This window comes from Canis aureus, chromosome 33, assembly GCF_053574225.1.
Source record: "Canis aureus isolate CA01 chromosome 33, VMU_Caureus_v.1.0, whole genome shotgun sequence".
In the NCBI taxonomy this organism is placed as follows: Eukaryota; Metazoa; Chordata; class Mammalia; order Carnivora; family Canidae; genus Canis; species Canis aureus.
In genome coordinates this window covers 11,906,666-11,924,145 of record NC_135643.1, presented here as the reverse complement: position 1 = coordinate 11,924,145, position 17,480 = coordinate 11,906,666, and the positions used below count along the sequence as shown (strand labels likewise).

At 41.6% G+C, this 17,480-nt stretch overlaps 1 protein-coding gene across 5 annotated transcripts in view; it reads right to left on the bottom strand.

The window, feature by feature from the left end:
* Window positions 1-17,379, bottom strand: part of LOC144304324 (uncharacterized) — a 63,911-nt gene extending 46,532 nt beyond the window's left edge. For 3 of the 5 annotated variants that reach the window (XR_013371224.1, XR_013371225.1, XM_077882839.1), the window contains exons 1-3: window positions 16,873-17,376; window positions 13,919-14,003; window positions 6,201-6,286 (exon numbers count right to left, since the gene is read on the bottom strand). Coding sequence is in view for 3 of the 5 variants with exons in the window: in XM_077882839.1 (XP_077738965.1) it covers window positions 6,201-6,286; window positions 13,919-14,003; window positions 16,873-17,003 (302 nt within the window). In the remaining 2 variants the exon portion in view is untranslated. Of the gene's footprint in view, window positions 1-6,200; window positions 6,287-13,918; window positions 14,004-16,872 lie in introns of all 5 variants that reach the window. The other 2 variants (XM_077882841.1, XM_077882840.1) reach the window with 2 other exon arrangements.
* Window positions 17,380-17,480: the final 101 nt, after the last annotated feature.

The window sequence follows — 17,480 nt, the reverse complement described above, 5'->3', positions numbered from 1 at the left end:
GAGAGGCAGAGACATAGGCAGAAGGAGAAGTAGGCTCCCTGCGGGGAGCCCAATGAGAGGGACTCCATCCCAGGAGCTGGGATCACGAACTGAGCTGAAGGCAGATGCTCAACCACTGAGCCACCTGGGTGCCCAGAGAGGGAGAGAATCTTAAGCAGATTTCCCACTGAGTGTGGAGCCTGAGGCAGGGCTTGATCTTGCAACCCTGAGATCATGACCGGAGCCAAAATCAAGAGTTAGGTTCCTACTTGACTGAGCCACTCAGACGCCTCTAATTTTAGAACATTTTTATCACCTCAGAAAGAACCCCTACGCCCATTAACATGTATTCTCCATTGTCTCCAAAACTCCCACACTCTAGAGCCCTAGGAAACCATGAATCTTCATATCTCTGTAGATTTGTGTATTCTAGACATTTCATATAAGTGGAATCACACAATATGTGGTCTTTTGAGATTGGCTTCTTTCACATAGTATTATGTTTTTGAGGTTCATCCATGTAGGAGCACATATCTGTACTCATTCCTTTCTATTGCTGAATAATACTCCATTGTATAGAGGTATCATATTTTCTTTATCCATTCATCAGTTGATGGATTTTGGGTTGTTTTCACCTTCTGATTGTTATAAAGAATGCTACTATGTACATTCATGTACATGCTTTTGTATGGATATGTTTTAATTTCTTTTGGGTATATACCTAAAAGCTAGGAATGGTAACTCTATATTCAATATTTTGAGTGACTGCCAAATTGTTTTCTATAGTGACTGTATAATTTTATATTCCCACCAGCAATGTACTAAGGTTCCAATTTCTCCATATTCTTGTCTACACCTGTTATTGTCCATTTTGTTAATTATAGCCATCCTAGTGGGTGTGAAGTGGTATCTTATGGTGGTTTTGATTTGAATTTTTCCCTTTAAGATTATTTATTAATTTGAGGGAGAGAGACAAAGAGAGCATGAGTATGGGGATGGAGAAGGGACAGAAAGAGAGGGAGAGAGTCTTAAGCAGACTCCACACTGAGTGGGGAGCCCAATACAGGGCTCAATCTCACAACCCTGAAATCATGACCTGAGCTGAAACCAAGAGTCAGATACTTAACTGACTATGCTATCCAGGCACCATGATTTGAATTTTCCCAATGACTAATGGTGTGATAGTCATGATGTGATTCATGGGTGATCTATATATCTTCTTTGGGGGAATGTCTATTCAGATCTTTTGCCCGTTTATAATTGTTTTTTTTTTAATTTTTATTTATTTATGATAGTCTCACAGAGAGAGAGAGAGAGGCAGAGACACAGGCAGAGGGAGAAGCAGGCTCCATGCACCAGGAGCCTGATGTGGGATCTGATCCCGGGTCTCCAGGATCGCGCCCTGGGCCAAAGGCAGGCGCCAAACCGCTGCGCCACCCAGGGATCCCTATAATTGTTTTTTTTTTTTTTAAGATTTTATTTATTTATTCATGATAGTCACACAGAGAGAGAAAGAGACAGAGACACAGGCAGAGGGAGAAGCAGGCTCCATGCACCGGGAGCCTGACGTGGGATTCGATCCCGGGTCTCCAGGATGGCGCCCTGGGCCAAAGACAGGCACGAAACCACTGCACCACCCAGGGATCCCTATAATTGTTTTTTTAAAATAATTGAGTTATAAGAGTTTTTTAAAAATATATTTTGAATAAAAGTCTTTTATGAAATTTGTGATTTAAAATATTTTCTTGGGCTAATTGTCTCCTAGTTTAGCTTCAATGTCAAAAACATAATAGCTGCTACACTACTCACATTTCTGTGGTAATCTGTGAATTTTTTCTCACAACTCTTCTGACATCACTTGTGTGGATTTTCCCCTCATACCAATGAATTCTCCAACCCTCTGGGTACCAAGCAGATGTCCTATAATTCAATTCAATTCTGATATGAACCACCCAGAGTTAGCACAGACCCCACAGGTTAAAGACTCAGTCCCATAAGTCATTTTAGCTTGTCCCCTGTGCTTCTGACCAATCAGTTACAGATGGCAGTTTTTTGTTTTGTTTTGTTTTGTTTTTAAGATTTCATTTATTTATTTGAGAGAGAGAGAGAGAGGGTTGGGGCTGGGGGGGGGGCAGAGGGAGACGGGGAAAGAGAGAATCTCAAGCAGACTCTGTGCTCAGCATAAATTCCCACTCAGAGCTCCATCTTGAAATCCTGAGCTCATGACAGCTGAGCTGAAATCAAGAGTTGAACACTTAACTGACAGAGCTACTCAAGTGCCCCTAACTGGGAGGTTCTAACTACCCCTTCTTCAGGCTCAGTTAATTGGCTAGAGCAGCTCACAGAACTCAGAGAAACATTTTGCATACTAGATTACTGGTTTATAATAAAAGGATGTAACTTTTATGATCTCACTCATATGTGGAATTTAAGAAACAAAACAGAGGATCATAGGGGAAGAGAGGAAAAAATAAAACAAGGTGAAATCAGAGAAGAAGACAAACCATAAGAGACTCTTAATCATGGGGAACAAACTGAGGGTTGCTGCAGGGAAACGGAGGAGGGGGATGGGATAACTGGGTGATGGACATTAAGGGCGCATGATGAAATGAGCAGTGAGTGTAATATAAGACTGATCAATCACTACCTCTGAAACCAATGATGCATTATATGTTAATTAATTGAATTCAAATAAAATTAAAAAAATTTTTTAAAGGCTATAACTCAGGAAGAGCCAGATAGCAGAGATGCATAGGACAAAGTGTGAGGAAAGGGCATGGAGCTTCCATTGCTCTTCGGAGCATACCACTCTTCCTGATCTCCATGTATTCATCAATCTGGAAACTTCAAACTCCAACTTTTGGGGGGTTTATGGAGGTTTCATTATCTAGGCATGATTGATTACATCATTGGCCATAGGTCAATGGCTGGTCATCAATCTCCAGCCTCTCTCCCCGCCCTGGGGATTGGAAGTGGGATTGAAAGTTCCAACTCTCATAGCAAGACTTGGTCTGAAGCTATTGAGGGGCCCACCCCAAGTCATTTCATTAGACAAAAGAGGTGACTTCTGTTACTCAGGAAATTCTAAGGGATTTAGGAGGTCTGTTTCAGGAACTGGGGACAAAGACCAAATATATCTCTCTCATTGTATCACAGACATAGATTGGACTGAAAAGGAGTGGAAGAAAGAAAAGAAATTCCAGGGATGCCTGGGTGGCTCAGCGGTTGAGTGTCTGCCTCCATCTGAGGGCATGATCCCGGGATCTGGGATCAAGTCCCACACCAGGCTCCCCACAGGGAGCCTGCTTCTCCCTCTGCCTATGTCCCTTCCCCTTTCTCTGTGCCTCTCATGAATAAATAAGTAAATCTTAAAAAAAAAAAAATTCCAGGTTGATTATCAACTCAATGTTATTCATTTCCCACACTAACAATAATTAGTACAAGCTATTCTAAGTGTAGAGAAACTTCAAGAAGCTCACAGTCATGACATAAATGAGTGGAATAGTGACTGCTAAAACTGTGGAATACTAGAAGCAGAAGGGTCTCCAAGGCTTAGCAAGTGGCCGGCACAGGAGTGGCTCCACAAACATTTGCTCAATAGAACTGAAGGTAGGAACGTGACACGAAGGTAAAGACATCTCCTGCTGCAGCTGTCTGCATCAGCGCTTGAGTTTTAATGACGCAGAAGATAAAAAAAAGTGAAGGTAAATGTGAAAGAAATGAAGAGAGCTGAGAAAAAAGGCTTTAAGAACAGGTCAAGGAGACCAGTGGTCAGATGAAAACCTGGAGGGGAAAGCTTGTTGATACCTGACCTAAAAATGTAGAATTTTAAAGGCGCTCTCCTAGAACTAATCAGGCTCAGTTCTTTCTGCATTAACCATTAAGGCTTCAGTAGATTTGAGATTTTTACATCAGTCACACTATGCTGTGCCACATAGTGTGTGAAATAGAATCGAGAACAGCAAACGCTGACGTGTATAAAATACCGAAATAGCTGAAGGGGAAAGAAGCAGAAACCATGCCACACAGTGAGAATAGAAGTACTTAGATAATTTTAAGTTCTTCTTCTTTTTCTTCTCTCTCTCTTTTTTTTTAAGATTTTACTTATTTTTTTGAGAGAGAGAGAGAGTGAGAGAGAGAGAGAGAGAGAGAGAGAATAAGCCAGAGAGAGGGTGAAGCAGACTCCCTACTGAGCAGGGAGCTCTATCCCAGGACCCCGGGACATGACCTGAGGCCAAGGCAGACACTTAATGGACTGAACCACCCAGGTGCCCCGGTAAGTTTTAGTTTTATTTTATTTTCTGCTTCCATGACCGAGAGGCAGATCCACTTAGGTCCCCTGGGATTTTCTGATAGTGGCCAACTTTGTATACATCGTGTTTGCTTGATGTAATTTCCTCTAGGACAGTCCTCAATGCAGCAATGGCTTTGCAAGGAAATGGAGGATTCTTCATTCATCCATTTGGAAGATTTATATTGAGTGACTAGCTCTGCTGTAAGTGTTGGGAATACTACAATTGAAACAAAAATCCACCTCCCATGGAGTTGACAGTCTGAGGAATTAATGGTTAAACTTCTGAGGTGCTGATATGTATTATAAAGATGGGGATAGGCAAGGGGTAGAGCAGAGGGAGAGCTATTTTAGGTAGGTAGTCAGGGGAGACTCCCCTAATGCACTGCGGAGTAACCAGAGACAAACAGGATGAGAGAGAGTGGTTCCCTGAGCTGCCACCAGTAGAGGTCAGGGGGGCAGAGCAGAGCTGCCCTGGGGAGAGTGAAGATGGTCAGTGTAGGAGCCAGGAATAAGTACATAGCATCATTTCCATTTACTCAACACATTTCCTATTCCTAGCTTCCTTTCCGTTTTATTTTCTGCTTTATATGAGAGGTTTTCTGGATAGGTTTGAGCTTTCCAGTCGTGTACTACTATGTTTGTAATTCTTCCCACATGCTGTATTTTGAAGAGATGACTTGCATTTTCCATAGAAGTCTGGCCCTCTAAATTTCATGCCACAGATTCAGATTATTCTTTTAGGAAAAGAGATTCAAAGATATGTAGTAGCTACCATATGGCCTAGCACTTTGACTTGTAGGTATATACCCAAAGTAATGAAAACACGAATCCATACAAAAACTTGTACATGAATATTCATAGCAGCATTCTTCATAATAACCAAAAATGTCCTAACCTAAATGTCCATCAGCTGATGAAAGAATAAACAAACTCTTGTGCCTACCATCTTAAAAAATTGAAAATGCAGAATAAAACTTTATAAAACATATGAAAGTGATCAGTGGTCTGCAAGACATGTCAAAAACTTGTTTTCTTGCAGCAAAGCAGTGCTTTTCTTGCAGCAGAGCAGTGCTGGGATAGATGTACTTCTTACACGGTGGCAGGCTTCCAAGAGGCAGGACATGCAAGCCACCAGTCTTCTGAAAGGCTAGGAATTGAGACAATGTTGCTTCCCTGTATTTTAGTGGTGAATGCAGTCACAGGCCAGCCCAGATTCAAGGGTGTGCAGAAATAGACTCTACCCTTGATAGGGCAACAGCATGTGAGTACAGGAAGGGAAGAATTGGAGATAAGCTATCATAAAGATAGAATTGGTTGGGAACTAGAAAACAGATTTAAAATGTCAGAAGCCACTAACAACTAAAGAGCCACCTACATTTTAGGTAATTAAAATTCAGATAATATACACCCTAGTTGTTCACACACTTGTCCGATGCTGAGTATATTTCCCTGTCTCTTTTTTTTTTTTTTTTTAATTTTTATTTATGATAGTCACAGAGAGAGAGAGAGGCAGAGATACAGGCAGAGGGAGAAGCAGGCTCCATGCACCGAGAGCCCGATGTGGGATTCGATCCCGGGTCTCCAGGATCAGGACCTGGGCCAAAGGCAGGCGCTAACCCGCTGCGCCACCCAGGGATCCCTATTTCCCTGTCTCTTGACTTTGGGCTTAGACGTATGTATTATTTATTGTTGCATTTCATAGGCCTCATCTCACTCAATCTCTAACTACATTTGAAACAGCTGCTACACCTTCCTGCTTGAAATTCTCTGTATTGCCCTTCTCTCATTTTCTATGGGTTTTCCTCCTACCTCATTGCTATTCTTTCTTTGTCTCGTTGCTCAATCATCTTCCTTTTCCCAACTCCTACATTCTGCAAAATCCCAGTGCCTTGACCTCCGGCCTCCTCTCTTCTTCATCCTTACTTACTTCTTAGGTGATCTCATCCTCACGGCTTTAAGTCCCATGCACACAATGGTGACTCCAAAAATGATGTCTCTCAACTTGATGTCTCCCTAGAACAACAGATGAATGTATGTAAGTGCCTGTGCAAAATCTTCATTGTATGTTGACTAGACATCACAAACTTAACTCCCTCAAAGTGAAACTCTTGATTCTTCTTCAATTCCACCTGGAGAATTTTCTACCTAGTCCCTTTGTTGCTACTTCTGACCTCCCTGCAGTTTATTCTCTGCGCAGCAACATGAGTGACCCCTCTCAATCATAAATCTGTTCCTGACACTCGTCTGCTCTCTTTCCCTGGGTCTTCCCAACCATGAGATTAACATCCAAATTTCTTATCTCAGTGTAGAATGCCTTACAGATGCCAGTCTTTCTCCAGCCACATTTCTGCTTAGTTTCACTCATTAACTATGCTTCTGTCATGTTGGCTTCCTTGCCACCCAGCTGTAGGCCCTTTATGCTTGTCTTGTCCTTTCCTCTGTCTGGAGTACTCTTTCTTCAAAGATATGCATGGTCCATTCCCTCCCTTCTATTATGGTCTCGGCCCCTGAGCACCCCTAACGCTAAAAGGTTTTCCCTGGCTTCCTCACCTCAAATAGCATATTTCCCCTGCTCTATCCCATTATCCACTGTTATTTTTCTACAAACCATTCATTGTTACAGAAAGCAAAGAATATATTTATCTATTTTTTCTATATTCCTTTCTCTAGAGTGTATGTTCCACAAGGACAGAAATTTTGTCTGTTTTGCTCACTGGTATATCTTCAGCTCTCAGAAGTTTCTGGTACATCATGGGATGCACTAAGTACTATTTGAATGAGCAGACAGCCATTTACTGAACAAATAAGGAGAGAGAGTTGCAAGAGAGAAGAGGAGGAAGAACAGAGACATTTTGTGAGCAGGGGGCATTGCTAGAGACAAGTGAGCCTAGAGCAACAACATAAGGTGTTATAGGCAATGGTAGCGAATGATAAAAATTCTTCATGGTTACTGGGTTGTCTAAAGCCAGGAATGACTCTAGATACTTCACACAGGTTACTTTATATAATGCCCCCAAAAGGTATGATTTGAGAAATACGACCAGCAAATTTTACATGCAAGGAAACAGCACAGGAAAGTTAAGAAACTAGCCCAAGGTCACAGCTCATAAGTGGTAGAGCCAGAATTGAAACAGGCTGGCTATCTCTCAAGTTTTATTCTCCACTGCTGTATTACACAGCTTCTCAGATGAGCCAAGTATGAGGCCACTGAATTTATACTTTACTGACTTCACAATATTGCTCAGAGTCAATTCTACCTACAGTCTTGGTGTCTTTCCTACAGGTATTGTAGAAGAAATACATCTAATTTTGCAAACCCTTTCTACCAATTGAATATCCTGCATAGAATCTCTGGCTTTGTTGTCTGTTCTTAGGAGTTATGATTGCCCCATAGGGTGTGAAGAGATGCGATTAGCACTTGACTGGGATGCTGGACATTTGGCCTACAATTACTCCCAGTCTGTGGTTGCCAGCTCTGTGGTTTTGGGTAAATCCTATCACTTCTCAGAGTCTACATTTAATTCTCTGAAAAATGAAGGGGAGAGGAAGACAAGGAAATAAATTTAAAGATACCTCCCAGCTCCACAATTCTTTGATCACCTTGACTGCCGGTCAGGCAAAAAGACTTCTGGGTCTTTTGCCTCCAAGCTCTCCATTTAGTGAGTGAGTTTAGAAGGAGGTGAAAGGTCCCCGGGTGGCAGCAATACTCTATTATGATCCTTATCTACAGTAAACCTGCAGGTTGCTCTGCCTTCTCATGGGCCCTGTTAGGAAATCAAGCCTTCTTTTGGAATAAAACTTTCTAAATCAGTTACTTAAAAGCAGATCGAAAGTAAATTTAATTCATTCCAGTATAGCGAGCCAATATTGCAAAATGGGTGATTTCTGTTTTATAATTTCCTTCCCAATCCAAGCTCTTGCCAGCTGGCTAGTCTTAGGTAAATTCACCCCTTAAGTTCAATTTATATTCTACTTTAACTGCTCATTTTCTCCCCCAGTCAGTGCTTCAGAGCGATGTGTTATTTCTCCCATTGTACTTTCTCTAAACATGGGAGGCTCCCAGTTGATGATGAAACAGAAAATGCTCTTTTTTCCCCTTTTCTTTCCATTTATTTTAGCTGTAATCTATATTCTTTCCTGACTCATGAAGTAGTCAGAGATTTATGCTCATACATACAGTGTATTTCACTTGTAGAACACATCAAGACAGAAAAGTAATTTTTGTTAAGTAATTTGCAAAGCCAATTTTTGTTAAAATAATTTAAAGTTTTCAAAGCAGATGAGTAGGAACATATTTAACACATCGATAAAGTATGTACAGACATACAGTGTGGGGAGGGGCCATGCTCCGAAGTTTGAGAGTCCTGGGTTCAAATGCCTGCTATTCCACTCAATATTGTGTGGCCTAGGGCAAGTCAGTAACCTCTCTGTGACTCAAAATTTACTCATCTGTAAAACAGGGATAATATTACCTACCTCAAAGGGTAGTTGTGTGGACATACCTAAGTTTCCTGTAAAATTTGACAATTAACAGATGTTATGACAGGGAAACAAAAGTGTCTATGGGGACAGTGGGAAGAACATATAAGGTATCAATGATTTTAGCTTTCACTTTCTTTTTCCTGAGGGTAAATCGCAAAGCAGTTAAGAATAAACTTTGGAGCCATGTTGCAAGGATTCAAGTTCCAGCACTGTCCTTTATAATCTATATGATCGCAGGCAAGTTACTTAATCTCTGTGTGCCTCATCTGTAAAATGGGGATGATAATAGTAACCCTAGCTCATAGAGTTGTTAAGATTAAGTGAGTTAATATGTGTAAAACATTTAAAACAGTTCCTGGACAGAATAAACATTTGTACAGATTAGTGTGATGATCAATTATTATGTGTCAGGTGGACTAGGCCAAGGTACCCAGATATTTGGTCAAACATCAGTCTAGATGTTCTGTGAAAGTATTTTTAGATGGGGTTAATATTTAAATCGGTGGACTTTGAGTAAAGCAGATTCCTCCCCATAATAGGGGAGGGGGCCTCATCTAATCAGTTAAAGGTCTTAGGAAAGACAGACTGACATCCCCTCAGGAAGAAGGAATTCTGCCTCTAGACTGCCTTGGGTCTTGGGCTGCAACATTATTTCTTCCCTGGGTCTCCTGGCTGCCACTCTGCCGCAGGACCTTCATGCTTACTCTTTCCTCTGCCCTGAATACTTTTCCTTCAAATATATCCATGGTCTGTTCCCTCCCTTCAGATTTGGACTTGCCAGCCCTCACATCATATAAGCCAGTTTCTTAAACCTCAGTCTGTCTCTCCCCCAGCCCCCCACCGCCCCCCCCCCCCCCCCCCGCGTGCGCGCGCCCACATGTTATTGGTCCTGTTTTTCTGGAGAACCCTAATAGGATTAGCGGTGATGATCTGTGTTTGTAGCCTGAAGTGATCCTCTATGTTGGTTCTTCAGTGAGAGTAATCACATGGCAACCTTTCACTTTAATTCTCCTACTTCTGAAGATTTGAGACAATGAAGAGGAGAAAATAAAGGTTTGCGCCTTGTAAAAAGGCAAGGAAGTAAGGAGGCAAGCATGCTCATGGCAGGTTTAGAAAACGATGTGTTTGGCTGGAATAAGGGTCCACTTAGGAAGGTGGTGGCTCATAAGGTTGGAGAAGGAAAGGAGCAGCTCAGGGGAGAGTCTGAATACCAGCCTTGGAAGCTCAGGATTTCTTTCCCCCATTGGAAATGGAGAGCTACTGAAGCTTTGTGAAAACGGGCAGTAAGATGAAAACATGCATCAATATGTAAGATGAGTCAGGAGGAGGGAGAAACCAGGGAAAGAGACAGCAGGTAGAAAATATCTTGTGACCTTGCATTATGCAGTTCGTCACCAGAGAATGTTAAGCGTCGGGATCCCTGGGGAGCGCAGCGGTTTGGCGCCTGCCTTTGGCCCAGGGCGCGATCCTGGAGACACGGGATCGAATCCCACGTCAGGCTCCCGGTGCATTGAGCCTGCTTCTCCCTCTGCCTATGTCTCTGCCTCTCTCTCTCTCTCTCTCTGTATGTGTGACTATCATAAATAAATAAAGAAAAAAAAAAAAAAAAGAATGTTAAGCGTCTATTTCCCTACTGTTTTCATCGGGTCACATTTTAGGCCATATGGTGGTCCCTCATGTGAGCAGGCTGGTGTCCCTCTCTTGGTCCCCTTCCTTTTTTTTTTTTTTTTGCTGTAATTCTGCTCACCTCCCAGGTCCCAGCTTCCTGCATGTTCCCTGGTCTATGTGAAGGTAGGATGCCAATAGGGAACGTCATTTTTGTTGTCCTTTGTGACCTCTGGAAATCTTTCCTGGTTTCAACCTGGGAGGAGTGTGAATTCCTATTTTCTTTATATGGAAGCATCTTCAAGAACACAGATGTTTTTTGTTTTCTTTCTATAGCATTAACCATTATATGCTATAGTTTATTTGAGTTTTAAAAACTTTTCCTGGAGCATTTTTATACGTAAAATCTAGAGTGCCCAAAGCCAAAGTAACTTTTAAATGGTAAATGCTGAGGCTGGTTTTAAAGTCTATATTTAACACTGCCAGGGAAAGAAATGCAGTTGGGTACTTTCCCAGGGTATGCTAATTAGCTGAAAAAGAATACTTTATTTTCTGCTATTGGTAGAGAAACTGACCAATAGAAGAGCAGTTCAGCACCTACACCCACTCTGTACAAAATAAGGAGGTGTGTTTGTACATGCCAATAACTCATGCTTTTGGTTGCCTCACAACCAGTGACAAGTGTGCTTTTCATCATCTCTTACAATGTTACCATCAGATTCTGAACTTTAATCTAAATGAGACTCAGAAAAGAGGAATGAGTTTCAGAAATTAGATATCATTTCTAATAGGTTATAAGCATACGCACTTTTGAAATTACAGATTTTGAAGACAATGGCAGTTTTTCTTAATGCTGCATGCGTTTTTCTGCTTATCCACCTGTATAAATCTAGTCATTTGTAAGTTCACTTCATTCCACTCATAAGAAATGTATTGAATGTTCTTTTATTTTTTTTTAATGTTCTTTATGAAGATTACAAGGGAAGTTTGGCCTGTTTCAGCCATATCCTAATTACAGTACATTTGCAGATATTACTCAGCAGTAACCACTGAGTTTTAGATTCTTGAAGGTATAATTTTCACTCTGTTAATCTGTACCATTTCCCACAGCTAGATGGGTGACATATTAATTTGTTATATGTTGCTGTGTAGGGGGATCAAATATTTTCATTATTTTTTTAGACTGGCTGTTTATAGGGTCCTCCAATGTACTGTAAACTCTACAGAGTAATAACACTGTTTATTTTTATGGGACATTTACATTCTCTTACCTAATTGAATTCTTGCAGGAATTATGTAAATTGGCCAGGGCAGGTTATATTTAGTGCCATTTTATATCTGATGAAACAGGGGCACAGTGAAGTTAGTTACTTATCTGAGGCCACACACTGGTCAAAAGCAATGTTAGAGTCTAGGTTCAAGACCCATGCAAGGCACATTTTATTTGATTCCAAGATACGTCTCAACAGTTAACCATTTGTTTTTTTCTTTCTAGGTAGACTTGTATAATAGCAACTGAATAATCCCTAACTTAAAAGAGAGACAGAGACAGAAAGAGACAGATAAGCCACAAGACTCCTAGGATAATATTTAGAGAATGCTATACTTTTTCTTTTTAAGTAGGCTCCACTCCCAGCCTAATGTGAGGCTTAACTCACAACCCCAAGATCAAGACCTGAACTGAAATCAAGAGTTGGATCTTTAACCAAATGATACACCCAGGTGCCCCATACTTTTCTAATTATAGCATTCATAATACTTAGATACATGCATACTGTTTACTCTCCCACCTTCCAATTTTCATAAGAGCAGAGACCATGTTTATACTGTTCATTCATTGCTATATATAAACCCAAGGCCTAACATACATGGTACTTGATGTATAGCAGGGGCTTAACAAAAAGTTATTGAAAAAAATGAGGGATCCCTGGGTGGCTTGGCGGTTTAGTGCCTGCCTTCAGCCCAGGGCGTGATCCTGGAGTCCTGGGATCAAGTCCCACATTGGGCTCCCTGCATGGAGCCTGCTTCTCCCTCTGTCTGTGTCTCTGCCTCTCTCTCTCTCTGTGTCTCTCATGAATAATAAATAAAATCTTAAAAAAAAACAAACAAAAATTTCTCTTTCACTAAATGTGCCCCAAGGAACACTCAATCAAATGATTTTATTTTATTTTTTAAAAAGTTTTATTTATATAAGTAATCTCTATACCTGACATGGGCTTGAACTCATGATCACAAGATCAAGAGTCACATACTCTTCGTACTGAGCCAGCCAGGTGCTTAAAACCAAGTGATTTTAAGTTGGAACTACTATCTGTATCAGTCAGGATATGCTAGGTTCAAATAGCTCAAGATGCAGTAACAAACAATATGAGTGGCTAAAAATGATGAACTTTGGTTCTTGCTCATGATACACGGTCATCATGGAACAGAATTCTGTTCTTCATAGTCACTCAGGTATCCAGATTGATGGAGAGGACATGATCTAGAACACTGTTGGTTGCAATGGCAGACAGAAGTGGGCCCTGGAGGGTCTTGCAGAGGAACATTAAATGCTCCAACTCAGAAAACCTGCTTACAAATTAATTGACCTGAACTAGTCACAGGTACCTCTCCTTCTTGTAGCACCACCCACAAAGGGGCCAGAAGTTGCCTAGGTGATGGAGAGTGGGGAAATATTTGGCAAATGGTGCTTAATAACTACCAGATTTCATTTCCTCAATTCTGAGCTTTTGTGATTTAAGTAATTAAGTCCAATTTTTTGGTAACCTTTCCTACAATACATTTATATAGTTTTACTCATAATGGCCCTATATAAAAATGATGCATGGTGAAATTAAATACAGTCAAATAGAAAAGTCAGAGGTGGAAATGGAAAGATAATTCAAATCTTTATACCACTGGTTCTAGATGAAGCTCATTTATTCTGTATTTGTGGAAGTAAATTATACATGGGGGAGAAAAAGCAACAATTATGTTCTAAAGTAAAATCATTGTTGCAGGTTTTAATTGGGTCCAAGGACAAGATTTAAAAATTCTTTGTGGGCAGCCCGGGTGGCTCAGTGGTTTAGTGCCACCTTCAGTCCAGGGCATGATCCTGGAGACCCGGGATTGAGTCCCACGTCAGGCTCCCTGCATGGAGCCTGCTTCTTCCTCTGCCTGTGACTCTGCCTCTCTCATTCTCTCTCTTTCTGTGTCTCTCATGAATAAATAAATAAAATCTTAAAAAAAATAAATAAAAATAAAAATTCTTTGTGTCAGGGCACCTGGGTGGCTCAATCAATGAGATCCAGCCCTGCCAGTGGGGATCCATGCTCAGCAGGGAGTCTGTTTATGATTCTCTGGCTTCCTCGCCTTCTGCCCCTCCCCCCTCTTTAATAATAAATAAAATAAATCTTTTAAAAAATTCTTTGCACCAGTGTTTTGGAAATTACTCTGGTGACACAGAGAAAGGACATCAGTGCTGGCAATTCTGGGTAGAATAAGCTAAACTGTGGAAAAATACATCCTAGTATTCCAAGCCCCTGTTTAGGCAGGAGGCCAAAAGTAGCATACAGATACCTGGAAAATTGCTGATTCTAAAGTAGAAGAAAAAATGTTTTCCTTCTTCTCTCCTAGATTCTCTGGCTGGAACCTGAAAATTAAACTGACAAAAGACAAATTAGCAAGAAAAATAAATGGTTGTGTTTTTTTATTTCTGAGTGAGGTGGCTTTAATGCCTTAGTTACTCTAGCAAATCAAAACCTAAGTCTGTATCACCTGAAGGTTAAGAAATAAAAACCTAAGGACAACCAATCACAAACAGCAAATCAGACTTTCCCAAATAAAGGAGCTATTTAAGCTAGAGCCAGATAATTGTTTTGCTTAGCTATAAAACCTGGCCTCTAACTCCTGTCCGTGGAGCACTCCTAACTACTTCTGGTTTGGGGCTGCCCAATTCCAATAGATTTTTGTTCAAATAAACTCTTAAAAAAATGTCAAATTTGCCTCCTTTTACCTTTTAACAGTTCTGTGTTGGTGGTTCATTAGACTAAATCTCAAATGGTTTACTCAAGACTCATATATCCTCACTTAATATATTTTTTTAAATATTTTATTTATTATTTATTTATTTAAGTCACAGACAGAGAGAGAGAGAGGCAGAGACACAGGCAGAGAGAGAAGCAGGCTCCATGCACCAGGAGCCCGATGTGGGATTCGATCCCGGGTCTCCAGGATCGCGCCCTGGGCCAAAGGCAGGCGCCAAACCGCTGCGCCACCCAGGGATCCCCTCACTTAATATTTTATAAGCTCCCATGCCACCCACTTGCCCAAAGTCTCATGACCTGTCTTGGATATAATTTCCTGATAGTCACAACTATCAAACAGTGGAATTCTTTAAAAATAAAGAGTGAAATGTAAAGGAGCTCAACTTAATGAAGGTGTGGAGTCTTGTGTCCACTTGATTCTTTGGACATTATGGAATGATCCCTTGTGCTGAGTACATGTACATTTGTACTGCATTTAACTTCAGAGATTCAAACGGCCTAAGTATATAATTCAAAAGAAGTAAACTTCTGGTGTTGTTATCACCCGTGCTAAGATATGGAGTGGTACGGTTTTCTTTTTATCTATCTATCTATCTATCTATCTATCTATCTATCTATCTATCATCTATCAAGAGGAGAGAGAATGTGCACAAACAGGGGGAGAGGCAAAAGGAGAGGGAGAAGCAGACTCCCCACACCAGGGAGTAGGATGCAGAGCCCAAGCTCAAGACCTGAGAGGAAGGCAAATTCACTGATGAGCTGCCCAGGTGCCCCAGTGGCGTAGTTTTCAAATGTAATTCCAAGGACTGCCATAACATCAAACAAATGCATATTCTTCAGGGCAGCCAACCAGATCTTATTTATCACATGACTGTGGGTTTTAGTCCATTAGAGTAAAAGGATATAACATAGTCATGATGCTCTCAAATGCTAGATATGCAATTTATAAGAACTTAAAAAGAAGCTCACAATGCCAAGCATAATTCAAAATGTTTTAGATTTCCAAACTTAAAATTTCCCACATCAACAGTACTTGTTGTTGCCAAAAGTGTTCACATTTGTGAGAGCAAAGTTCTTCATTATCTGGTCCAAATGTCTGAAATATTGCAATACATGGTACTACATTATTGATCAACAATCAAAAATAATTCGTATTTAAACCTCAGCCACCAAAATACTCCATCAACATTAAAGGCCAAGGCATGTACTAGAATGTACAATAGTAGCACTATCTGTCATAGCTCCAAAGTGGAAAGTACCCTAACATCTATCAAAAGAATGAAGTCATAAATTATGGTATATTCACAGAATGGAATCAAATGAATGATCTACAACTACATGCAACAGTATGGAAGAACCACATAAGTATAAAGTTGAGTAAAGAAGCCAAACACAAAAGAATGCATACTTTATGATTTTAGATATGTCAAGGACAAAGACAGGCAAAACTAAGTTTATGTTGTTGACTGTCAGGATAGGCAATGACTGAAAGGCAGTATAATGGGGTTCCTGGGTGTGATTAATGTTTTCTTTCTTTCTTTTTCTTTTTTTTTTAATGTTTTGTTTCTTGATCTGTGTTGGATACAAAGATGTGTTCGGATTGTGAAAGTTCATTGAGCTGTACGTGCAGCTTGGAATGTGTGTACTTTTCTGTATATATATTATGCTTCAATAGAAAGTTAATGAGAGAAGGAAAATTCCAGGAAGCCGATGAACATTGAATTTCAACCAGCATAAAAACTCCCAGTGTCATTACCAGAATCTGTGGGCCATCAATGTGAGAATCACTCTCTAAATAGAGTATTCAATGAACTGCACTCAGAACAGTTGTCCCAGGAGCAAGATACCTGATATGTCAAAACAAGCTAATAACTTCCCTTTAAAATCTCCAATCTCCTGGCTCTTCTCTACCTTCAATGATAGGGCCATGTCCGCTGTCGGTGGTACCACGACTTAAGCCAGGTCATGTCCCACCTCCAGTCTCACCTGAGATGGTCCCCTCACCAGTTTCCCCATAGCCAGTTCTTCCTGTTCTCTACACATTAACCAAAGTGATGAAAGTCTAAACTAGATCCTCTTATTTCCTTGCTTAAAATGCCTCAGTAGAGTCCCCTTACGTTTAAGGCATAATGCCAACTCCAGGACTTGCGCGCATGGTTGACCTCTGTCTGCCTCACCGGCCTCCTGCCATGGGGCGCTCCCCCTCCCTCTGTGCTAGAGCCTTACTGGCCTATTTTCTATCCTTCCAAAATGTCACTGTCCCACCTCAGGACCTTTGTCCTCTGCACCCAGAAACAATCACTGCTTTTCAGGTTCCTTGGCTGACTGGTTTTCTGGTCACTCTTCAAGTCTCCGTTTAAATGGCATCTTATAACGTTCTCCAAAACAACACCCGCCCCCCCATCTGATGCCAACCTCCTATTATTCTCTGTGTCCACACTTTGTTCTATTTCCGTCCCCGACGTGATTCTTGTCTTGTTTGTTTACCTGTTTGTTTTCTCGCTTTCCCTCTTCAGACTGTAAGTTCTGTGAAGGCAGAAATCAGGTGTATGTGTGTCAGGACTGCAGCGCCAACGCCTAGCACGGTGTCTGGCATACAGAAGGCCCTCCAAGACCATAGAGACACTCGCCAAATGAATGAATCGACATTCCCAGGATCACAAGATGCCTGTTCAGTCACGAAGCACATTGCACTGTGAGTTTTCCAAAGAACAGCAGTGAAACCAGATGCCTTTCGAGCTCCCGTGCCCAGGAAGCGTTGGCCTTCGTTCTCGGTTTCCTAGTTGCCACAAGGGACACGCACCCCTCCTCGACCCGCCGGCGGCTTACCCGGTCTCCCGACCCCACCCACCTCCCGCGCGCCCCTCCATTGGGCCTAGTGTCAAGGCTTCGCGGGGGGCGGGGGGGGCGGGTTGTCGCCTCGAGCCGCCAGTGGCCCAAGGCGACGTCCCTCCAACCGCGCGCTGCTCGAAGTCACCCAAACCAAATTGCAGCTGCGCGGAGGCTCGTTCCTGCTGGAGCCTGTGATTGGCTGCGACCGAGGGCCCGGCGGCCGGCGCACCGCCTCTCCGGGCGCCGATTGGCCAGAGCTGCCG